The sequence below is a fragment of the Gavialis gangeticus genome, unplaced genomic scaffold (assembly GCF_001723915.1).
Source record: "Gavialis gangeticus isolate Ggan-Ray unplaced genomic scaffold, GavGan_comp1, whole genome shotgun sequence".
Lineage (NCBI taxonomy): Eukaryota > Metazoa > Chordata > Crocodylia > Gavialidae > Gavialis > Gavialis gangeticus.
Window position 1 is genome coordinate 79,485,770 of NW_017729034.1, and position 22,030 is coordinate 79,507,799.

Consider the following 22,030-nt stretch of genomic DNA (forward strand, 5'->3'; position numbering starts at 1 on the left):
GGGTGTTGAAAACTGATTGTTGTCTAATTTTTGGTGTGTAGTGTGTAAGTGCTTGAATTGGTGATAGCTATGCATGTGCCTAGGCTGGTTTGGATGTGTATGGGCCTGAGTTGGTAGTGTGTGTGTGTATGCACCTAATTGATTTGTGTGTTTGTATATGTGCACTTGTGTCACACCGTCCTGTCTAACAGCACAATATTGAGATCCTGAGAACTGGCCTGACCCCACAGGGCAACAATACAACCGTGCCATCCCACAGTTATTTCAGTAGAGTATTTATACCACAATATCACATAAAAATAGCAGTAGCATGTCAGTAGGGCAAGTGGGATATGAAATTTATTGTGGTATTTTGCTCCTCCACTCAGAAGATAGAAGTAAATCACGTGTGGTGTATTCATATCCAGCTGTATTAGCTTGCTTGGTTTGTTATAGTTCCTTATTACAGCAATGCTCTTTAATAGATATAGGATAGGTGCTTATCAAAATTCAGTTGGCATGGTCTGTCAGCTACATTACCTATGTCCTGGCATCACTAAAGTAAATAGCATCACTCTCAGATAACTGAAGTCGCTGAAGTCTAATAGTGGCTAAGAACTCTTAAGTGGGATAGATGAGAAACAAATGAAAACAGAACCCTGCCTTACATGATAACTGTTTCCTAAACCTAAATCAGGTCTTTTTGTAAATTAAGTATATAAATTATATATGAAAAACAGACAATCAAATTTCAATTTAATTAGCTAATAAGCCATTTTTATTATCATGATTTTCAGAAGGTGAGCATTATTTTTTTTCATCCTGGTAGAAAGAGACTTTAGTTGGTTATAATTATCAGTGTAGTAAAAATAAAACATTTGACATGAAAAGTTAACATTTAACCATAGCTAACTGTGGTATCTGAATCAGTGGCAGTAATACTCTGTTCCAAGTGTGCTGAATATCTGTGTTACCTGAGATACTACTTTGTGGTGGTTTTTTGGCAGGGGCCAAAACAAGCAAACAAACAAACAAAAAAACAACAGTAGGCTAAGTTATGTAGGAATATACATAAGGTATTTCAGATTCAGTCTACATTCTTAGCAAACTGATGTCATTTTTTATGTAATCACTTTTCTCTGTAACACCTCACTTAATAGAAACGTTAATTCTATGCTGGATTCACAAAGGGGAATTTAGTGATCAGTGCCCTCTCTGGGAAGTGAAGGGTAGGAAGAAGCAGAGGAGGGAATTACATTTGGGACTCCCACACTCTGGTCTTACCATGGATCTATTGAATAAAATACTTGCCCTGCTAGGCATGTATTATGGAGTCTGATTTCTTAGGGACCCTCTGAGAACACATATGAGAAGATGGCCTATTGACTTTAGATCACAACTAAGCAGGGGCTTCAAGGATGTGAAAAGTCAGACAAACATATGTAAAGACTTTAGTACTTGATTATACAAGTACTAAACTAATGCATAGTAACTACGGCACATTAATGAACATGTGGACATTGACTACAGTGTCATGTGATGCACAATAAGTTCTTTCTCCCTTTAACTCTAAGTTGTTCATTGTTCATACCCAAAGTTTAGACTCAGCAGGCTAATATGGCAGCGATGTGCCCTAACCAGTTTGAAGATCTCGATCTTTATACTTTTGGTTGTGTTCTTTCACCTGCATTTAAATATAAGATCCTATTTTAGGTTCCTCTATTTTTAAAAACACTAAACACTCTAGTCAGAGACACAAAATCTTCCTTTTCCTAACTTGCTGCTCATCATTTATTTCATTACGTCAAGTCCTGGACACTGCACATTTATACTGCCGTATAAGAGGAACATATATAAATCGTACAGCCCTAAACCTGTATAACTCACTCAAAACTGATGTAGAATTACTGCAGTATAAAACTGGGTAAAACTTCTTCTGTGTACATGTCATGCATCTGAAGCCTAGCCTGGAACAGTCAAGGCAAATAGGCTCTTATCTGGTGACTGCTACCTAATGTCAAGGCAGAGTAATAGGAGCAACTGCATACAGTTATGCTGGGAATTATGGGCAGATAGGATTTATGTTTGCTAACATATCCTGGTCTAATTTAAATTATTGTACTTAACCAATAAAAATAGCTATAGCTATCTCTTTCACACTACTTTTACATTAACTTGCCCCTGCATGACCCCAAGCCATCCAAAATACTTCCCAAATCACATTGAGTTACATTGAGTTATCAACTCCTTATTCAGCTAATACATTATTGTGCTACTCAACACATTTACACTTCTTAGGTGTGTGCAGAAGTTACACTTTTCACTTTGGCAATCAGGCCACCAAAAGCACTCTGCAGCCACAATATAACAAACATTCAGGGCTGCAAAGTGCTTTAAAAATGGTGGGCTGCACAAAAAGTTAACTCGCATGTGATGTAGCATCAGATAGTTTCATAGATGAAGGTGCTCTAGTGCAGAGTGCCTTAGTGAACCTGTATACAGCTTCATATTGAGGGTTAATTTAGGACATTCTGCCTGCATCTCAGGGGTCTTTGTGGGATTAGGCTGGTGCTTTCACGTTAAGATAGACCCAGCCAAGTCCCCAGGTTGCACAGAGAGAAGACAGAAAAAGTTCTGTCTCCTCCCTGCGCAGCCAGGGGCCCTTGCCATGCTGCCCCGGCAACTACTTCTGCTGGGGTATTGAGAGGAGCCAGGCCAGGCTCATGTGGTAGGGAGGCTCTGTTCACCCCCAGCTGTAGCAAAGCTAACATGACAGCTGTATGCTGCTGCTGTCAAGAGGCTCAGGTTGGGGGAGTAGTGAAAAGGACCCCACCCCCCATCACCACCACACAGGCCCCACTCCCCAGCTACCCTGGCTAGGGTACTGCAGAAAGCTGGGCCAGATTCACGTAGCCTAGCTGGGTGTATTTGGAGGGAGGTGCTGCACTGCGGGGAAGCTCCATCCCCTGCCCCCCACCCCTCCAGCCACTGCTCACAGTTGCCAACTGGTGGGGGGGTGTCTGGGGAGAAGGGCAGTCTGGCAGCCTTCTGGGAGGCAGCCTCTGAGTCCCACCCCCACCCAAGATTGAGGCCATTGGGTTCAATGGTGCTCTAACTACGGTACTTTTGTGTAAAGTGTCATGAGTTAGAGTGCCTCTCCAACAGGCTGCCTAAACGTCTGTATGTACTCCTTGTCTTTATCTAAAAGCTTTCCACCATGAATCCCTTCTAAACTGCTGTTCTTTGTTCACTGTGAAACAGCCATAACAGTTTGACTGCACCAATTTTTTATACCTTGGAATTTTACTTACCAGAATTGAGCAGAATGATGGACTTAAGGCACACAAATTCCTCCCCCTGGAGATTCATCATACGAAATCGAGCAGCAGTAGCCAGCAGCATGTCAAAGATCTCCACCATGCCTTCCACACACTTCCCTTGATTTCTGTAAGACCAAAACCACAGAGCAAATCATTCACAGCTGTAATCAACACAGCACAGTGTTTTTCAACTCCAGATTGTCCCACCATAATTTGATTTCTTAAGTACCAACAGCATTCTCATTTTTAGCACTTGTTATGCTCACTTTGTACTCCCATGAGACAACTCTCCCCATGCAACCAAAATATAGAGAACTTTTCTCCCCAAAAGATGTTATTTATGAAATAGATTGTACACCAGTAGACATTATTGTAAAAGTGAGAGAGAATCACTGTTAGACTGTTGAGGCCAAATCTGTGTTTTAAGAAAAAAAGAGATTCAAAAAATAATATTTCCTTTTTTCTGTTCAAGTTTGTCACTGATTACAGTAATTTGTATTCTCTTCTTTTCCTTCGCTAACTATTTTTATTACCTCTTCCAAATTCCTTTTATTTTCCTTCCATAGAATTTCTTTTTATTTTGTTCTTATTTGCCTTGTAACCTTTAAAGGTAATCCCATTTCTCAGTATAATGATTCAGAAATTCCTTATTATGTAATGTGCATTCATGTCACAACATTAAAAAGTAATGCATCTCAAGACATATCTCAATGGTACTATAAAACCTACAACCAATGGCTCAGCAATGTCTTTTAACATACTCTTCCAATTCAATGACAATAAATAAATATGCTCAATTTATCAATAAAATGGTGAGGGGTTTCCCTCTAAATTTTAATCCTGTAAACTCAAGATAGACATAATTAATTAGAATTGTTATAAACAATTCTCCATGGATGAGGAACAAGGTGGAATTCCTACCATATTTATATCACCATATCTTAGCTAATTAGTCTGTCTGCTAATTGTTAGTAGTAAAATTTATTTTGACTTATCAAAAATCTGTGACTGTGGCCACACAGTGTAAGCAGCTTTTCTGATTAAAATGTCATTTTTACATAGCTCCTTTTCTAAAGAGGATGGCATTTTAAAGACCACTTGCATAAAAAACTGCAAAGTGGCTCTGAAATATCATGTACCCCCACCTCCTATAGTATTTATTTAAATTATGCAGACGTTGATTAAACAAACCAAAGGGACCAAAGTGTTAGAGCATAAAAGAGCTTGTTTATACCACAATGAGGATGAGCCCTGGACAAGATCTTCTCTGGAGGATCCTGTAGGAATGCTTCAAACCTGGAAACCCACACAGGAAGGTGCTCTGTAATGTGAATCTCAAGACCTTGGTTTCCAGCATGCCTGAGAGTGGCCACTAGGAGCCATCCAAGAATAGCCACAGTAGCATATTTCCAGCTTTGGAGGAGGAAGTGAGCAGGTAAGGCATACCCAGTAGCATCCCAGTCAGAGCTTGCTTCTGACAGGATGGACAAGCCCTAAGGACTTACCTGCTTGAGTTCAAAAATAAGGAACTGCTGCCTTTCACAAAATCCCTTAGATGCTGCTCAACCCTGAAGGTGCTTAAGATTTTCCATTGAGCATATACAAAACTGTCTAAAACCTGAAGATGTTTACCTGCTCAGCACCTTAGCTCATGACTAAGTCTTGGGGTAACAAAATAGGAATTTATGCCCTTCTAACCTGTGGGATCAATAGAAGAGGCATTCTCAGAGTCTACAGAAGATGACCAGGTAGAGAGGGAAGTAAAGCCAGACAACAGCACAGAAATTAAGACTCCACAGTGTAATGCAGGAGTCAGCAACATCTGCCCATGGGCTCAATCTAGCCCACAAAGCCATTGCATCCAGTCTGCAGAGCTGGAGCTGAAGTTGGTGTGTTGGTGGCAGGGTATTTTACACCTGCTGGATAGCTGAGACCTAAGCTTATGCCTGCACCACCGCTTCTCCTTACCCCTCTAGCTGCAGTATAGGTACAGCTCCAGTCCCAGTGTGGACAAAGACATCCAGTCCCAGTGTGGACAAAGCTCCCCCCTCCACTCTTCCCCACACCATCACCGACATATTGGTGAAGACCCATCACCAAAGCCTCCCAGCCGATATTGGACCAGAGCCAGGTTATTTCAGCCCATGGCTCAGAAAGGCTGCCAAATGCTCAGAAAGGCTGCCAAAATTGGTTAGGGCACTCCAGTCGTATTTGAGAGAACGCAGCTCAAGACCTGCTTTAGTGAATAGTGAAACAATTTAAAAAAGGAACATGCAGAGAGAGATTTACCCCTAAGGTAAATAGATACAGAATTTTAAGGCAGGGATGAATTGGAATTCAAAAGAGGAGTTTTCATTGTCAGATCAGAATTCCATTGTCAGATCAGCTGCAATAGCTAATGCAAAGGGAGTTGTCATCTGGGAAAAAAATCACAGCAAGACTACAGAAACTCTGCACAGAGAGAATAATGTTGAAAAATTGAATCGGTCAAGCCCAGGTGCACTTCTTTTCTGTTTGGACTTCAATATAATAAAGAGATCCCAGCTCCCCCCAGATATCTGCTGCTTGTTAAAATGTATATCCACAAAGAAAAAAAAAAACCTCTGTAAATGTTTCTTTATAAAATTTCAAGTAACAGACATCTTGATTTGTTCAGCGCCTTTGTTTTTGGCAAAAGGGCTAATGTTTCTGCTTATAACTGAAGGAGGATTAACCCCCCATTTCTGGAATTGACTAATGGTTCACAGGAGTCTTTGTTTCAGCACCTTGCAACTTCCTAAGAAAAACTGATTGACTATAGCTAGCAGTAGGAAAAAGGATGCCGTGATGGCCATTGGCACATGTTACATGTTTCCTTCTCAGACCCCAGGGAAGGTTTGGTATGACATTTAGATGTATCCTAAAAGCCATCAAGCTGCTATTAGACAGCATCCAGCATTTCAAAATATTACAGACCCTGGACTGACTGCCAAATTTGCATGTTGCTGTTTTCAAGGTATTCTTCCTGCCAAAGGGATTTTTCTAAGATATATGCCAACAAGCAACATTATAAAGTGTCATGATTTAACACACGGAACACCATCTTTTCTTATGAAGTAATGCTTTTTAGTCAATTAGTCACCTTTATGGTATTCTCAGTGAAAATATATTAATAGCAAGTAGATCAATATTCCAATCAAGATCAATATTATTATCAAGGATGCTTTGTCAGTGGCTATAACCGTATGTATAACAGGAGAAAACTGAAATATTTACAGTCATTTGTAATGATATGACCTAATTTTCAAACTCATTTATCTGATGCCAGCCAAGGTAAAGTACCTAAAAAAATTATCAGATTTCAGAAACCGAGAGTACCTGCAGATCCTATTTACATCAACAGCACTTGTTGATTCGACGGTTCTCTAAAATTAGAACATCATGGCCAGGGACAGACGTTCAAAAAACCTGAGCCTAAACTGATTCAGGCTTTACAGGTTAGTCTAACCTAGCTAGGCTGAACCAGTTTCTAATTGGAGAGACACATATACACAGACACCTCTTGGCATTAGCACACCACATGTCCATGGGGATGGAGTCCATGCTGTAGGAGATGGGAGGGGGGTGTCCTGCTTGAGTGAGCAGTGAGGAGGGGAAAGGGAGAGGGCAGGAGGAAGCCAGGCAGACCCTGCTGTACCTGCAGTCTCTGCCAGAGTTGCAGCCAGGGAGCAGAGGGGAGGGGCCAGCCCTGCTGTGGAACAGAGAGTCCCACCCAGCCCAGAGAGCATGCTGGGATGCTGGGGGTGTCTGGTTTAACTTAAACCAACATGGGGTCTGGGACAGACATTGCATAAACCAGTCTGACCCAAATCAGTTAAGTCTGCTACTACATTCAACCAGGTTAATCTCAAACTGGTTCTACCTATTTTCAAACTGGTTTATGTGCACTGAACATCTGTTCTGCTACACGTTTAAACCAGTTTCTGATCACTTAAACCAGATTATGTGTAATGTCTGCCCCTAGCTTTATTCAGGTACCTCAGTGTAGATTTGAAAATCTAGCTTATGAGTTCTGTGCTTTAGTTTCCAAGTGAAGTTGCTATGAGCTGTGCACTTCTCACCTTTGAAAATCAGGCCACCAATATAACGCTTCTCTGATAGTCAGGGGGATCAAATCATTTACTCATAGAAAACCCTCCTAAAGTTTCAGGGAAAAAGTGAGTCAATAGAAAAGAAAACAATGAAGTTCTGTACAGACTCCACCAGGGTATTTGTGTGCCTTACAATCAGAAAGATTTTTAAAACAAAATATAAAACTATTGTAATACTTACTCATAGTCTAATCCATTAATAGGAAGCATGCATTTAGAACTTAGGAGAAGAAGCTATGGGGAATTTGCTTCCTAGTTGACAAAGACCACTTGACTTTTCAAATTGTTGTCATCCATCCAGTGGGCATCCCTACTCATTTTGTCAAAAGCAGATCAGACAGCAAAGGCCTGTTTATGCAGAACAGACAGACTCTTCGAGGTTTCCCTCTATGTGGATGCTTAAAGTAGTTAACTAGTAATAGAAAGTTAATGAAAATAAGTGTGTAGAAATGCATGCATTAACTTCATAACTTATCTTAATTCCTCAGCATCAGGAATATCTATTACAAAGGTATAAGACCCTAATGTCACCTGATGATTTGTTGTTATGCTAAAGAGAAAAAGGATTCTGAGTGAGTGGCTAGAAAAGCTCTTGAAAGATTTTAGTGCCAGAAGGGTTGACTAAAAGCAGTTATTTATTACTTGCTTTTAACCAAGTATCCAAATATACTGCCAATACCTTAGTAAAGTATAAGAACAGTCTTTAAATCACCCTCTTTGGATGTTGTTTCCTCTGCTAATGCACTGTTAAGTTTTAGATTTGAGTGCTCTGGCTATAGCTTGTGTTCAAATCTGGCACTAAATACAGATACACAGGAAAAAATAGCACTCTGAGTTTTTCATATTTTGAAAATTCTTCTGTTTTGATTCAGCTTGAATTTCAGAAAAGGCTTTGGACAACGTGGAAGTTCTGTTTTATTCATAGTGGCTTGTTTGTTCCTAAACCATCATTTTCTACCACTTTCATCTTTTGTTCCATCTTGCTCTCCTATCTATTACATTGTGTTACATGATGTGAGTAGTACCGATCAAGAACTTGGGCCTAGACCTAGGTCTGAGCCAGTGTATAAATTCCCACCAAATCCTGTTTTGGATTTGAACTTAACAACCCATTTGTACTTTTAGTTGAACACATTTTATTTTTAATTCTAATGCCCAGTGCCTCAAAGTATGTCTTCATCTATTATTTATCACAGTAGTAGCTAGATGCCATAATCAGAAATTTATGAAAATTACATCTTCCGTCAATCAACATCAAAGCACAATGATTCACTTAAAGCCCAAACGGGAAATGTTAAAAAAAACAAGAAGACACCTAGTAACATAAGCAATAAGCAGGGAACTGGGAATAGATAACAGATCAATTGAACAGAGCCATAATGTTTTATATTTTTTTGTGAAGGGCACTGGACCTGCCTCTAATATTTTATAAATATTATAACTTCTATCTGGGTGTTATCAAATGGCTTGGTAGGTAAGTAGTTCAAGCAGGAACTGCTGACTTATATTAAGTAAAGGAGACAATCGTTTCAAAGAGCCTAAAGTATATAAAGTAAATCATTCACATTTAATTCCACATCAGGATATCCTGCCTGTGGCTGGCTAGTAACCTTGGAGGATGGTTGAAGAGGGTTGGAACAGAAAACTAAAACAAAGTAACTGAGGATAGGTAAAAGGAAAGCCCCTGAAGAATAGGAGGGAGAAAGGGAGAACTGAGCCTCTGTTCTCAGATACTGAGATATGAAGGTGGGCTTATCCAAACCTCTAGGTAAGAGAGATGCAGATGGTATGACTGTTGTGTTAAAATCTCTCTCTTTTTGCTCTCTTCCTACTCTTGAGATTAAACAATACTTTCTTCTGAAAACACTGTTTTAGCTACAACTCATGAAGGGAGGACCCGCATTTAGCTGAAACCCAGCCCAGCCTGCTGAGGGTTTGTGCGTTGGTGCCAAGACTGCTATAGCAAACTATAAATGGAAGAAGTGCTGGATTCCAGCCATAAGCAGGTGAAGGCTCAGCACCCATCCCTTGAAAGCATGTGCTCAGAAAAGTCAGAGATGAGTCAAAGGTGTAGCTATCCCTGAATCATGGTATAATTCTCTTTCATAATTAAGACCTCATGAATAAGTGAATGCAAATGACAAGGAAAAGGATTCTTTTACAAATCAGTAAGCCTTCTACTGGTTCTTTTTATTTTGTCTTCCCTTTACTTGTCTTTCCACACACTTCTTTTGCTGCCATAACTATGATTCTTTCCACGGTGTCTCATTCACACTCTAACCCTTCAGTTTGTATAAATTGTTCTGTCTGTTCTCTTATCCCTTTTCAATAATTCTCAATGTCTTCTCCTTGCAGGTTCCCCAGTTTAATTCTTTCATCTCACATCCTATTTTCAGTTTTTCATACTGTAATCCTCACAACCAGAAGTCTAGTTTGGGCCATCACCACTTCCTTTGTCAAGATCTTACTCTTTATGAGTTTTTTCCTATGAACGTTTTGCTGGACCTAGATTAATTCAGTTTTTGCTCTGACTACTTTTGTATATGAAAAAATACCCTTTTTGCTTCTGAAATGCAGTGTTAGTAACAAAGAGGTGCAAACTTGCAGCCATTATTCCTTCCCCATGCTCATTCCTAACTCCATATCCCATTCCTCCACAAACTGCCTCTCTCCATTCCCTTCTTTTTCCTATGTAGCCATTCAGGCATGCAACTATTATTATGCTTTCTCTGTCTGGAATTGCTCTTGCTACACCATTTTAGTTTTCCTGTACTGTTTTTCTCTTCCCCCCTGCAACCCACTTGGGGTGCATACTTTATGTTCTGTTCAACATCTTATCTGATATTACCAACTTATCTGCCATGAACCAGCAGATTAACTCTCATAACTTCAATCTCATTGTCTTTAGGGTAGCTCTGAAATATCTTCCTCATTTCTTTTCTACCTTTCCACCATAATATATCCTGTTCCAAGTTCCCTTCCTCTACTGTCCTTTCATTTCATTTTCTCCATGCACCTCCTTGCAACTTCCTTCTTACTAAAAGGTCCAATATTTCTCTGCTCCTGTTTGTCTGGCTCCCAACACTCAAAGTACTGATTTTCATCACTGATTGTTCCACCTGATTCTTAAACCATATCAGAATGCTATGAGTAGGCTGTGTGGCACCACTGGCCCATTTACCACATCCACTAAAAGCTATTACTGTGGGCACATCTATACAAGACATTTACTGTGCAGCTGACTAATTAACTGCAAAGTAATCTTCTCAGGCTGCTTGCAGAAGGTTTTTTTTTAAAAAAGCACTTTGCCAGAAGAAGCAGTGTGTTACTTTGACCCAGCTCCACCTCATTTGTATAGATTGGGTGCTTCAATGGGGCTTTGGGGGACGTTTATCTAAAGCTGATTCAATCAGCTATTACATAAAAGTGCCAAAAAGCCCCACTAAAGTGCCTCATCTATACAGCTGTTGGGTAAGCCGGGTCCAACTAATGCGCTGCCTCTTCTGGGCATGCGCTGACCTTTTTTAAGGTCTGCAAACAGCCTCAGTGTTTACACGTGCCCCTATTACAGTGCACAAAACTAATAAACTCTGCCTGAGGGTAGGACTTGTAAATTCAAGTCCTACCCTGCTGCAGAGGTTTTTTGTACACAGTAGCGCACAGGTAAACACTGACCCGGCTGGCAGGGGCTTGAGTGTGCTTCAGTACAGGAGCTGCCTGCCTGTCGTGTCCCAGCCAGCCCCTCCACAGCACATAAGCCTCTGGCCCTTCTGCCAGCTGGGGCTGCTGCAACCCTGCTCAATGTGCTGTGGTCTGGGCACACGTGCAAACCTCACACCTGGGAGTTTCCCAGGATCAAAAAACTGCAGATCAATAAGCAATAAGCTCCACAGTTTATTGCTAAACATTAATGGCACATGCAGATCCATTCTGTGAGCATATCCAGACATGTGTGGACATTTGGTTCCCCAGGGACAAGTAGCAGTAGTGCACCTCGCAGTGCCGTTTCTTGCCTCCAGGGAATGTCTGTGCCACATGTGCTGGCATGCAGCAAGTTGCCCTGGGTGGTGTACAGGAGGCTGGGACCAGCACTGTGGTGGCCCAGCAGCCTTACCTGGGGTCCTGGGGACCTCCTGGAGCTGCAGCCACAGTGATCCTGCTGGGCAGAGCCTGGCCAACAGTTGCAGCACAGCTCCGAGCAGCCCGGCTCCACTTTTTAACAGCTTGTGCTGCTCGAGCATGCGCTGCTTCAGGGTTTTTTTCCATGGTTATTTTTTTGACTCCTGGATATCCAGGGGTCAAAAAAAACATGGGGGGAAGAAAAAACAGAGCAGCACACACTCGGGCAGTGTGCCCTTGCAGTGCGGAGAACTCTGGACTATGCAGCATGTGACATGCACATAATGCATGACAGCTTATCTGGATGCGCCCCGTGTGTCACAGTCGCATGGCATATTTCACATGGGTTCAATTTACACTTGGAGTAATAATTTCCCTGGATGAATCCCCTTCCTGATGCCAGACAGTATCATCATCATGATACAAATACCTAACTTATCCAAAACTCTAGACTGAATTTCTCACAACTTTTTTTTTAAGTCATTTGACCTGTGAAGCAAAACACCTTTAGAAAGTCCTCAGCATGGCCGGTAGGGACTCTGAGGTTAAGTGAAAGAAAATTGCAATATTTAACAAAAGCTTCCTGTCTGATCTTTGAGATAAAAGTTTGTCTACTTCTCCATAGCTTACAACTAAAATGTAATAAAAAGCCTCAAGATATAACCAATGAAGTAAAAGACACAAAAATCATGTCAAAGGTTCAGTCAGCTCTCTACAAAATGATGCACTCAGCTCTGTTAAGTAAGTGACCTGTTCAGAGTGGTTTCTGGAATTTTTGGTTTTCTAAGTGGGATATGTCACTATTTAGAGTGAAAATAAAAAATACAGACTTTTAAAAAATGTTTTTGAAGTGTAGCACTAGATTTAGCCACTGTTTATAGGTCTGTTTCCTTGGTAATAAATGCAAGCAGCAGGTCAGTAATGAAGTGACTTGAATCAAATATCTGTACCCACTCTACTCCCATTTTTCTGATAAGTTGATGGCAAACTGATGAAACCATTGGTTCTCAACCAAAGTTCTGGTGTTTCTTGATCAAGGAAAGTAAGTATTAAAATGCAAGTGTCGAAAGCATTTGGAACATTTCACAAGATGAGAAAACCTAACTCAACAGCCTGTGGACTCATTCTGATGCAAATCTATTGTGCTTCAATCACAATCTATCACTTTAGAATTGCCTGAAAGCACCATATTTAAAGAAACTTAGGGAGAAACAGTATCCAAGTGTGGTACAGTACTCTCCAACCAAATCTATACAAACTAAGTATCCAGCTTGCCTTAGATGATGAATGCAGCAACTATTTATGCTATTCATGAATTCACTGGATTCTCCCATTCCAGCTGCAGGTTAGGAAAGAACCCCATCCAGGGACCTTAATTATTACTTAACATAAAAGACTTCTAAAAAGAAACCTGTAGATCCTAGGAAGGGACAGGAAGAAGCTTAAGAAGGTGATGGGATGAGGAGGCCAATTGGTTTCCAGCAAGACAAAAACAGACAGGTGGAATAGGTAGGGATAGCCAGTGCACTCAAGTGCATTTTTTGAAGTTTCTAGACCATTTTATATGGTATGAAGTAATGGAGTTAAAGTCTGTCACACTCTTAAACTCGCTCAGATAATAGTAATGCTTGATTCTCTCTTGTTTCATATTTTTTCCCTGACACTCCTGCCAACAGGGCGACATTTGAAGGAGGGAAGTCAGCATTTGGGACAGAGGCTTAAAAGATGGAAATCATCAGCTCCATTTCTTACTTTCTGGGTAAGGAAGGAGAGACTGAACTGGAGAAATGTTAGCAGCAAAGCAGAATATAACCCTGAGTGCTTAACTTACCTTCTAGATAAAATATCAAAGTTTTACACTTTACAAAATATTTTGCCTGCCATGTTGTTATGGAAATTAGATATTTTTATTTAGAGAATAAATTTTCATGGAAAATGAAAACTGGTACAATTTCACAAAAAAAAAAAAAGCGCCCAATTATTTTGTCAAAACAACACTTTCCACTGAAAAACTGTTTTGATCAACCATTTTCTGACCAGCTTTGGTTAGGAGCATCTAGTTACTAGACCCCTATGTGGCTGCCAGCCCCACGGTATCAGATTCTCAATGGAATCACACATGGAGTCCATTACAGCTTGCCTCATTCCTGTGAGCCATTTTACTGTTGATTAGTTGGACGAGATCTGACTCTTGAACCCTATTCTGTAAATTGTTAATATAAAATGTTTGGAGGATTTTCTCTGTGGAAAACACATGATTAAATACAGGTTTCCCCCGCTTCATGCAGGTTCTGTATGTGCAAATTCGCTCTTATGCGATGACCCTTTTTATACCAAAAATCTGTTATATGTGAGGTAAATTCGCTTTTATGCAATCTGTGTGGTAGAAACCCGCAGCCTACTGCTCTGTGTGGTGCATTGTAGGAGTGACACACAACAAAATATAGTCTCCTGTGTGGATCTGTGCTCCTCGCTCATTGTCTGCAACACGTGTTTCTGTAGTTGCCGTCCCTCTTATGATAGCACGTTGTGCTTGTGTGCTGTTGGACAGTACTGAAATTATCTTGTAAAAGTGGTAGAAATGGGTCTGCGGGTCACTACAGTTGAGGTCTTGGAATGTATCCCTATTTGTTACCTTGTAAAGTGGGTTCCCTTTATGTGAATTCGAGTTATGCACCGTTTTCCAGGAAAATATGCACAGCATAAAGCGAGGGAAACCTGTATTGTTTCTTGTCATCTAGAAACATACTGTCAAATTCCCCAAAGCATCAATGTTGAATCCAAAGTTGCCACAAGTGGTAGGGAGCAAATCAATGATCAAAGTACACTGTTTGTTTCCTTTTGCACTGCTGCCACTGACAGCAAATAATGTCAGTGAATTCAGGTAAAATCCCTAAATTCAGGTAAATTTAGTATAGTACTGGTAAATACAGCTGAACAGAAAATAGATTATTCATTTCACTGAACAAACCAAACCAAAAAAAAAATAAAAATAAAGAACTGGACAAAGAAACAGTTCCTTACAAATGGGAATGCAACTTTTGTAGAATTTGACAACAGAATGAACAAACACAAAACCAAAAGATTGTTTTGGTTCAGTCCCAAAATAAATATATTTGGTTTTATTTCTTTCCTTGTTGGACCCTTTTTTTAAACTTCTTTAAGTGCAGCTTAATTTTTTACAAAAAAAAATCATTATTAAAACTGAACGCCTAAAGTTCCATTTAAAAGGTTGAAACAAAATGTTTCAGCATATTCAGATGAATTTTTTTATTTTAAATGTCAAAATGAAATATTTTCATTTTCTAAAAACATCTACATCCCATTCTTGGCTAAAACTATTTGCTGATTAGATCAAAATTTGTTGGGGGGAACCAATAGAGATTTTTTGAGTTGATACCAATGGCCAATTTTTAATGAGCCATGTCAGCCGATATTTATCCAATAGCCGATATCCAGCCTAGCAGCGTAGAGAGTGGCAACCGGCTGGTAAGTCTGTTGTGGGGGAAGGGGTGTGGGGGGTAGATCACGGCCCCTGTGGTGAGGGAGGGAGTGGGGCTGGTGCTAGGGCTGGGGCTGGGGCAAGTACTGCCTAGCCAGGCAGGGAAGGGCACAGGATGGAGCCGCAGCTCATCTGGGGGGCAGGGGAAGGGCAGCTCCCGCTGTTGCATGCACCCCAGGGAGGCATTAGGGGGCCTGTGCCCCTGCATCTGCATGCAGGGAAGGGTGGGATGCCACTGCAGGCTGGAGTAAGGAGCAACACTGGGCTCTTCCTGGCAAGCGGGGCTGGGCCAGGCTGTGCTTGGGGCAGGCAGCAGCAGCATGGGAGTGGGGGCTACAGTGAATTCTTTGGTGGTTCTACCCCTCCCCAAACTCCACTTCAACGCCATCACTGCCCACCCCAAGTGCAGCCTGGCTCAGCCCCCACCTCCACTGGGAATAGCTCGGTGCTGCCCCCAGCTCCAACCCACAGTAGCGGCCTGCCCTTCCCCATGCACAGATCTGGGGGCACATGCCCCCCCATGCCCTCCCAGGGTGCATGCAGCAGTGGGAGCTGCCTCACGTCACCCTCTGGATGAGCCCTGGCTCCATCCTGTGCCCTGCCCTACCCAGCTGGGCAGCACCTGCCCCTACCCCACTCCCAACCACTCCCTCACAGCAGGGGCCTTGATCTGCACCCCCATGCCCCTTCCCTTCCCCCACCACTTCCCCCACAACAGACTTACCAGCCAGACCTGGCTGCTCTCCACTCTGTGGGGCTGCGCTCTGGCTGCGTGCATGCACACAGCATTTATCAGCCACATTATCAGCCACACCAGACAAAAAGAAGACGACTGCAGACACTCAATTTTCTTCACAGTGATGCTGATCCGATATGGGACCAATGTACCGGTGCACCTTTTAAATTTGCAAATAGTTTTGACATTTCAGCAAATTCACTCTTCATTTTTAAAAAAAAGTCATCTCCACCATTACCAGGCAGGTTAATCCAATCAGTGGTTGACAGGAGATAAACTGCAGAAGTGTAAGTGGTAATTATATACATTTTATCTCTGGCCTTGTCAGCTGCACTCTGCCCTTAACCCATCACTAGTGGTCTCATTTTTGACATTCTTAACCTCTAAGGATTTTCAAATTAATGGGATCTTTAAAAAAACCCAAAAAATCAAAGGTCTACCAGAATATTTTCTTGCATTTTCCCACTCAGTTTCAAATATAACATTTCCCCTCAGAACCACAATCAATCCATGATTTTAATATCCAATTTCTTGACTAAAAACATCTGCCATATCCTGTGGACAACTCAGTAACTTCCTTCTTCAAAATCTTTTGGGTTTGCCTGTTCAAGAGATACTAGTTTCTTAGTGCATACCATTCAGATAGAACCGTGTATACACCATAATGTGATAGTATTGTTATAGCTGTCCAAGGAATACACAAGAAGCAAAATTTGTTAGGCAATATCTTCAATTGTAGCAAACATATATTTAGGGAAGATCACAGAAAGTTAGGGTTGGAAGGGACCTCAGGACATCATCTAGTCCAACCCCCTGCTCAAAGCAGGACCATTCCCAACTAGATCATCCTAGTCAAAGCTTTGTCTAGCTAAGTTTTGAAAGCCTCCAAGGATGGAGCTTCCATCACCTCTGTGGGTAACGTGTTCAAGTGTTTCATCTAGTAGAAAATTCTTCCTAATATCCAACCTAAACTTCCCTTGCTGCAACTTGAGCGTGTTGCTCCTTGTTCTGTCACTTGCCACCACTGAGAACGGTTTAGCTCCATAAGATATTAAAGCTTGTTTAACATCTCTCCCAAATAGCCAATCCAGCTGTCATTTTAAATAATAATTTATTGTTGTTGCTATTCCTGCACCTCTTAGGGGGCATAGTTATATACTAAGACCAAAAAAATATGACTATTTTTTAAGGAAACTTGAAGAATTGTTAAGGGGTATTTGAAGCAAAAAAAAGTCTTTGTTATATAATAAAGACTTTACATATATGTTCAGGGTTGTTGGCGTGGCAGCCTGGGAAAAAAGTACAAAAAAGAACTGAATGATGGATGACTGGTAGGGAAGGGATTGGATGTGGAGGGTCTTAATATAGCAAAGGGAGAAAATGCAACAAAGGAAGAAAAAGAAAAACCTGACAGTCAAAGTGATAGGCTGGAAAAGAAGCTTTGTGGCAGCATTCTGAATACGTAAGAGCAGGGCAAGATTTTGTTTATCAAGGATGCAGTAATCATGACATGAGATAATTAGAGCCGAGACACAAGTCTTAACTATGTGGTTGCATAGGGAAGGCCCTGTACTAGGCAAGTTATGTAGAAAGAATCTGTGAAGACCTAGAGGGAGTAGTCAGTGTCAAAGATGACATCAGATTACAGGGCTGAAAGACAGGCAGGACAGTGATTTTGTCAGAGGCGTAACTGGGCAATCCTGCACACTTGGTAGCAGTGGCACACAAGGCAGTGACCACAGCTGATTGATGCCAGCAGACAAGAGTGCAACAGCAATGACTGCTATTTTTATGCCTCCTCTAAGCTGAGGCCCCTGGCTGTAGCCCCAGTCACCTCTGTACTGCCACTTAGTTATGCTACTGGATTTTGTCCCTAGTGACCCAAAAATAAGGTAGACAGGAAGGCGAGGGAATAGGAAGAGATTACGAGCTGTTTTAGCCATATCTAGCTTGATGCATGACCAGACATATATAAGGACATGACAGAGATGTCGGGAGATGTCTTCTTATGACAGGGATGTTGAGAGATGTCTCCTTCTCTTTGCACAGAAGGATACAGGTCTGGACCTGTGAATCATCAGCATAGAGATGGTAGTTGAATTTGTGTCAGCAGAGTGGTACCCCAGAAAAAGACACAGAAGAAAAGAGGACCAAGGACAGAGCCCTGTCGAACCCACAAAAAATTGTAGTGGGCCCAGAGAAACTTCTAAAGGACACATGATTTGAGAAGAAAGAGATCCAGGATACAACAGAAAAGTGTAGTTCTTGTGCTAATCTTCTATATTATTTTAATACTTATAGATTCATAGATTAGATTAAGGGTCGGAAGGGACCTAGTAGATCTTCTAGCCCGACCCCCCGCCAGGGCGGGAGAACAACAAAAAAACCCCAAAAGTCTGAATCTTCCATTAATTACCATTAATAGCAGCCCTTGTTGTGAAACCTCTGAAGTGTTTGATCCAAATCCCTTGACTTCAACCACTGTGAATATCTCTTTCAAGTAGCAGCGTAAGGGATACTGAAAAGAAGCATTCATTTATAGTACGGCTTTCACTCCCACCCTGAAATTTAAAACGTGTGCGCTTCCCTGTGCTCCTGTCCTTTTACCATTCTTGAAATAAAGTCACCACCCTACGTAAGGTTAGCAGACCTAATTGAAGGTTGAGTGCCCTCTGGAAGTCAAACAACATATGGCATATTTTTCATTTTTTTGCAACTTGAGCAAATACGTGCACGAAACAGAACAAACTACACCAGCAAAATTTTACTTATTCTTTAAACTTATTTATTTCCTTTTAACTAACAGTTCAAGAATGGCAATATTACCTTTTTAGAAAAAGATATTTGCCTGGAGTGGAGAAGCAATAGTACAAAGAGCCTGTTTTGCTCTTAAAGCTGAAAGCATATTGGCATTCCATCACCAGAAATGAAGTGTTGTTCCTATTGCATAGAAGTATTTCCTTTATGCTGGCCAGTGACCTAGCTTCTGGGAGTGAGCACCGTGAGAAATGACCATGCCATCCAAAGAAACAGCCTCGGGATTTTTACCTGTCAAGGCAGACACAGCCTTTTTTAATGTTTCCTCTTAGATCCTCCCCTTTCCTGAAGGGAGGATAAAAAGTACTTTGGCTTTGCTCTCTATTTTGCAATTTTTCTCAGCAATTTTCTTAGAACCTGAAATATGAAACGTGGCACAGATGGGTCCTTGGAAGGTGGACTGCAATTTATGTTCTATTTTCCAATAATATACTATATTTACTTTCCTAAAGTAGTAAATTTTATTCAAACTGTGCAAAGACTGAAAAAAGACACATTTAAAATTTCATTCTGTTCTTTTGATTTTTTGTCCAGAATAAGCACTGGTGTAGATCTAGGTTTAAGCAAACAGATAAGTACCTGATTTGTGCAAAGAAAATATTTCATCCATTTCTTAGTTCCAAAGCTCATAGATCATGTGCTCCAATGAAGACTTAGGTAGAATAGGGCTTTTCCCCAGGCAATAAATATATTTTTCCTGTCCTCTTTCCTATTAGTTATACTATTATACATTAGCAGTTATACTTGGCTGCTGCTAAAAATGCAAAGAACAAAGCTTTCTTTTTGCAAACTGAACAGTACTAATCCTTTGATTTTGCACCAAATATCTGGATCAAAAGAAAGGTACCATTTCTTTCAATTTGTAGGGCTATCCTGCTCCAAAAGAATAAAACAATTGGCTTCAGCAAATAATTCATTATGCATCCTATAATAAACCTGGGGGGTGTATTAACAGAAAATTATTGAGACAGCCTGATTAGCAAGATTTTTTTAATGTATTTTTTTGAGACTTTTATAATGTAAACACTAATGATTTTGCTAGGTTTAAAAACTTTCTCTTCCAGCTGACCAATTTCTGTTCATTATAATTTTCTCCAAAAATTCCTTTGATACTCAAGTTTTCCATGACTGTTTTCATTCACATAAAAGAAATGTTTGCCTTCACTACACTTACAAAACAAAAATTTTGAAAGCTGTCAATCCTCATGCTTCAACAGATTAAATGATTACTGGCTGGACTTGAGAAGACATTTCCTGAGTTCACAGAATGGTATTCGACAAATAGATCTCTTTTTAAAGTATCAACTATGAGACACTTGAAAATGCAGGATACTGGATTTGCCAAGCCACTGGTCTTTTCTTCCCTGGCAATTCTTGGTCCAAATGCTTCAGTCCAGTGAAGATGACAGAAGTAAGGAGAAAAACTGAAGGCATTAATGCATTTTACAGCTGAGACTTCTGGCACAAATTTGAATATCCTGCAGGATGCTTTAATTATGTCAACTGCCCACAGTCCTCCAGAAGACATTCTAGCAGACAGGGTTTGCACAACTGTAGGGGACAATATTCCAGCAACAGAGTTTGCATACCTCTAGAGACTCTGTGAAGCATCCACATGCCTCCTGTACCAGGAATCAGCAGAACGATAATGCAGGAGACACTGAAGCAGCTGTATGCTACCTAAAAATTCCCTCATCTTTGGTAAGTTCTTAAGTCACTGATTAAATTAGTCGTTGGGCTGTTCTGCATAACCAGATGACCTTGAAAGAGCTGGAGCGGGATCTTGACCCTAACCTGCACTACAAGTTTTGCCAGCACAGCTCCATTTCTGCCAGAAAAAATTTCAATACATGGATCTCTCAGATGCATTTTAACAACCCCTGCAGGCAGACTGACTGCCACTAAGCATGTCTACACATGCAATTAGGGTGGAGCAATAAACTCCGGAGCTTATTGCGCTAGAGTTTATTGCTCCCAGGCACGCCATCTGAATGTGCACCTGAGATTGCAGCATGTTGAGCCAGGTTGGAGAATCTGCCCCAACTGGCAGGGGGCACCATGGGTCAGCCTGCCAGCCCAGGGCTGCTCTGACTGGGCTCAGGGGGCTATGCTTTGCTGCTGCAACATGGGTTGATTGTGTAGTTTTAGTAATAGGTTAGATGGGGATTTGTATGGGATGGTTTGGGATAGCAATTATTCTGCCTCAAGTAGGGGGTTGAAAGACCTCTGGAGGTCCCTTCCAGCCCTACTTTTCTATGAATTATTATATCTATGAAAATCAAAGCCATTCCAAAGTGGCAAATCCTCCACTTTGACAGCACCTCTGCAAAAAAGCTTAAGTTTTCTATCAGTGCTAGGTCATGCCTCCAGGCAGCTGCCATAAGACTTGGTAATGCTGGGTGCTAAGTACCACCAGAAATTCCTACCACCAGACTAGAAAAGCATGGACACAATCTTGGATATTACAGTCTTGGATAGTATTTTTTAAGAGTTGAAAATTAGCCATTTCTGAGGTGGAACTGCCAACTATTTAGCTGGACACAAAAGTACTACACAACATTTTAACACTAAAAGCAAAACAAAGATTAAAAAATTAAATGAAAAGTAACAAAGGGTTTCTGTGTGCATTGGTAAAGTGAACAGGGGCTCAGCTGTGTTCCCATCAACCTTTACTGTCAAGGGTAAAGGCCCAGGCACGAGCACATACATCATGGAGATCAACACATGGCTGTGCAGATGGTATCACCAGCAAGAATTTGGCTTCTTTGTCTACTGGGTGATCTTCCAGGAAGAAAGACTAATGAGAAGAGATGGGGACAGATAGACAAAGAGGGAAAGAGTATTTTTGCATGCAAGCTTGTATTCAGAAGGACTTTAAACTGGTAAAAAAGTCCAAAAGCAGAGCCAGAGGATCTGAATAAAAACCAGGTAAGAGGAAGAAATACATGAAGTCTTAACAATGATTTCAGAAAAAATGAGGGCATTTGATTATTTATCTAAAATATTTATACACTAATGCAAGAGGCAAAGGGAATAAGCATTAATTAGGATTCCTAGTACAATCAGGGAAGGTCAGAGGAGAGAACAGGAAATATGTTATCGTGGTGGGTGCCTGCTACAGAGCACCAAACCAGGATGAAGATGTGGATAAGGCTTTCTTTAAACAACTAAGCAAAGTTCCCAAGTTGCATGGCTGGGTTCTCATGGGAGAATTCAACAGGGTTCCCACCCCAAGATTTTTTTTTTACTGACAAGCTGCAAGCTTTTTACTGACAACCAAACTGTTTTACTGACACGTTTTTACTGAGCTATGTTTTACATCATGTAAATGTAACCCTTCTTCCAGACATCATGGCAGTTAGGAGGGTTGGGCTCAAATTTAGGGGTGTAACACCAACCATAGGAAAAAAGTTAGGTTGTCATTATA

The 22,030-nt window shown here is 41.0% G+C and overlaps 1 protein-coding gene across 4 annotated transcripts in view; it reads right to left on the reverse strand.

Annotated features, from left to right (window-relative positions):
- The window catches only part of ESR1 (estrogen receptor 1), a 339,043-nt gene that overhangs the window by 31,938 nt on the left and 285,075 nt on the right, over positions 1-22,030 (reverse strand). For all 4 annotated transcript variants that reach the window (XM_019527361.1, XM_019527362.1, XM_019527360.1 and 1 more), the window contains exon 7: positions 3,291-3,424. In XM_019527361.1, coding sequence (XP_019382906.1) covers positions 3,291-3,424 — 134 coding nt within the window. The remainder of the gene's footprint in view (positions 1-3,290; positions 3,425-22,030) is intronic.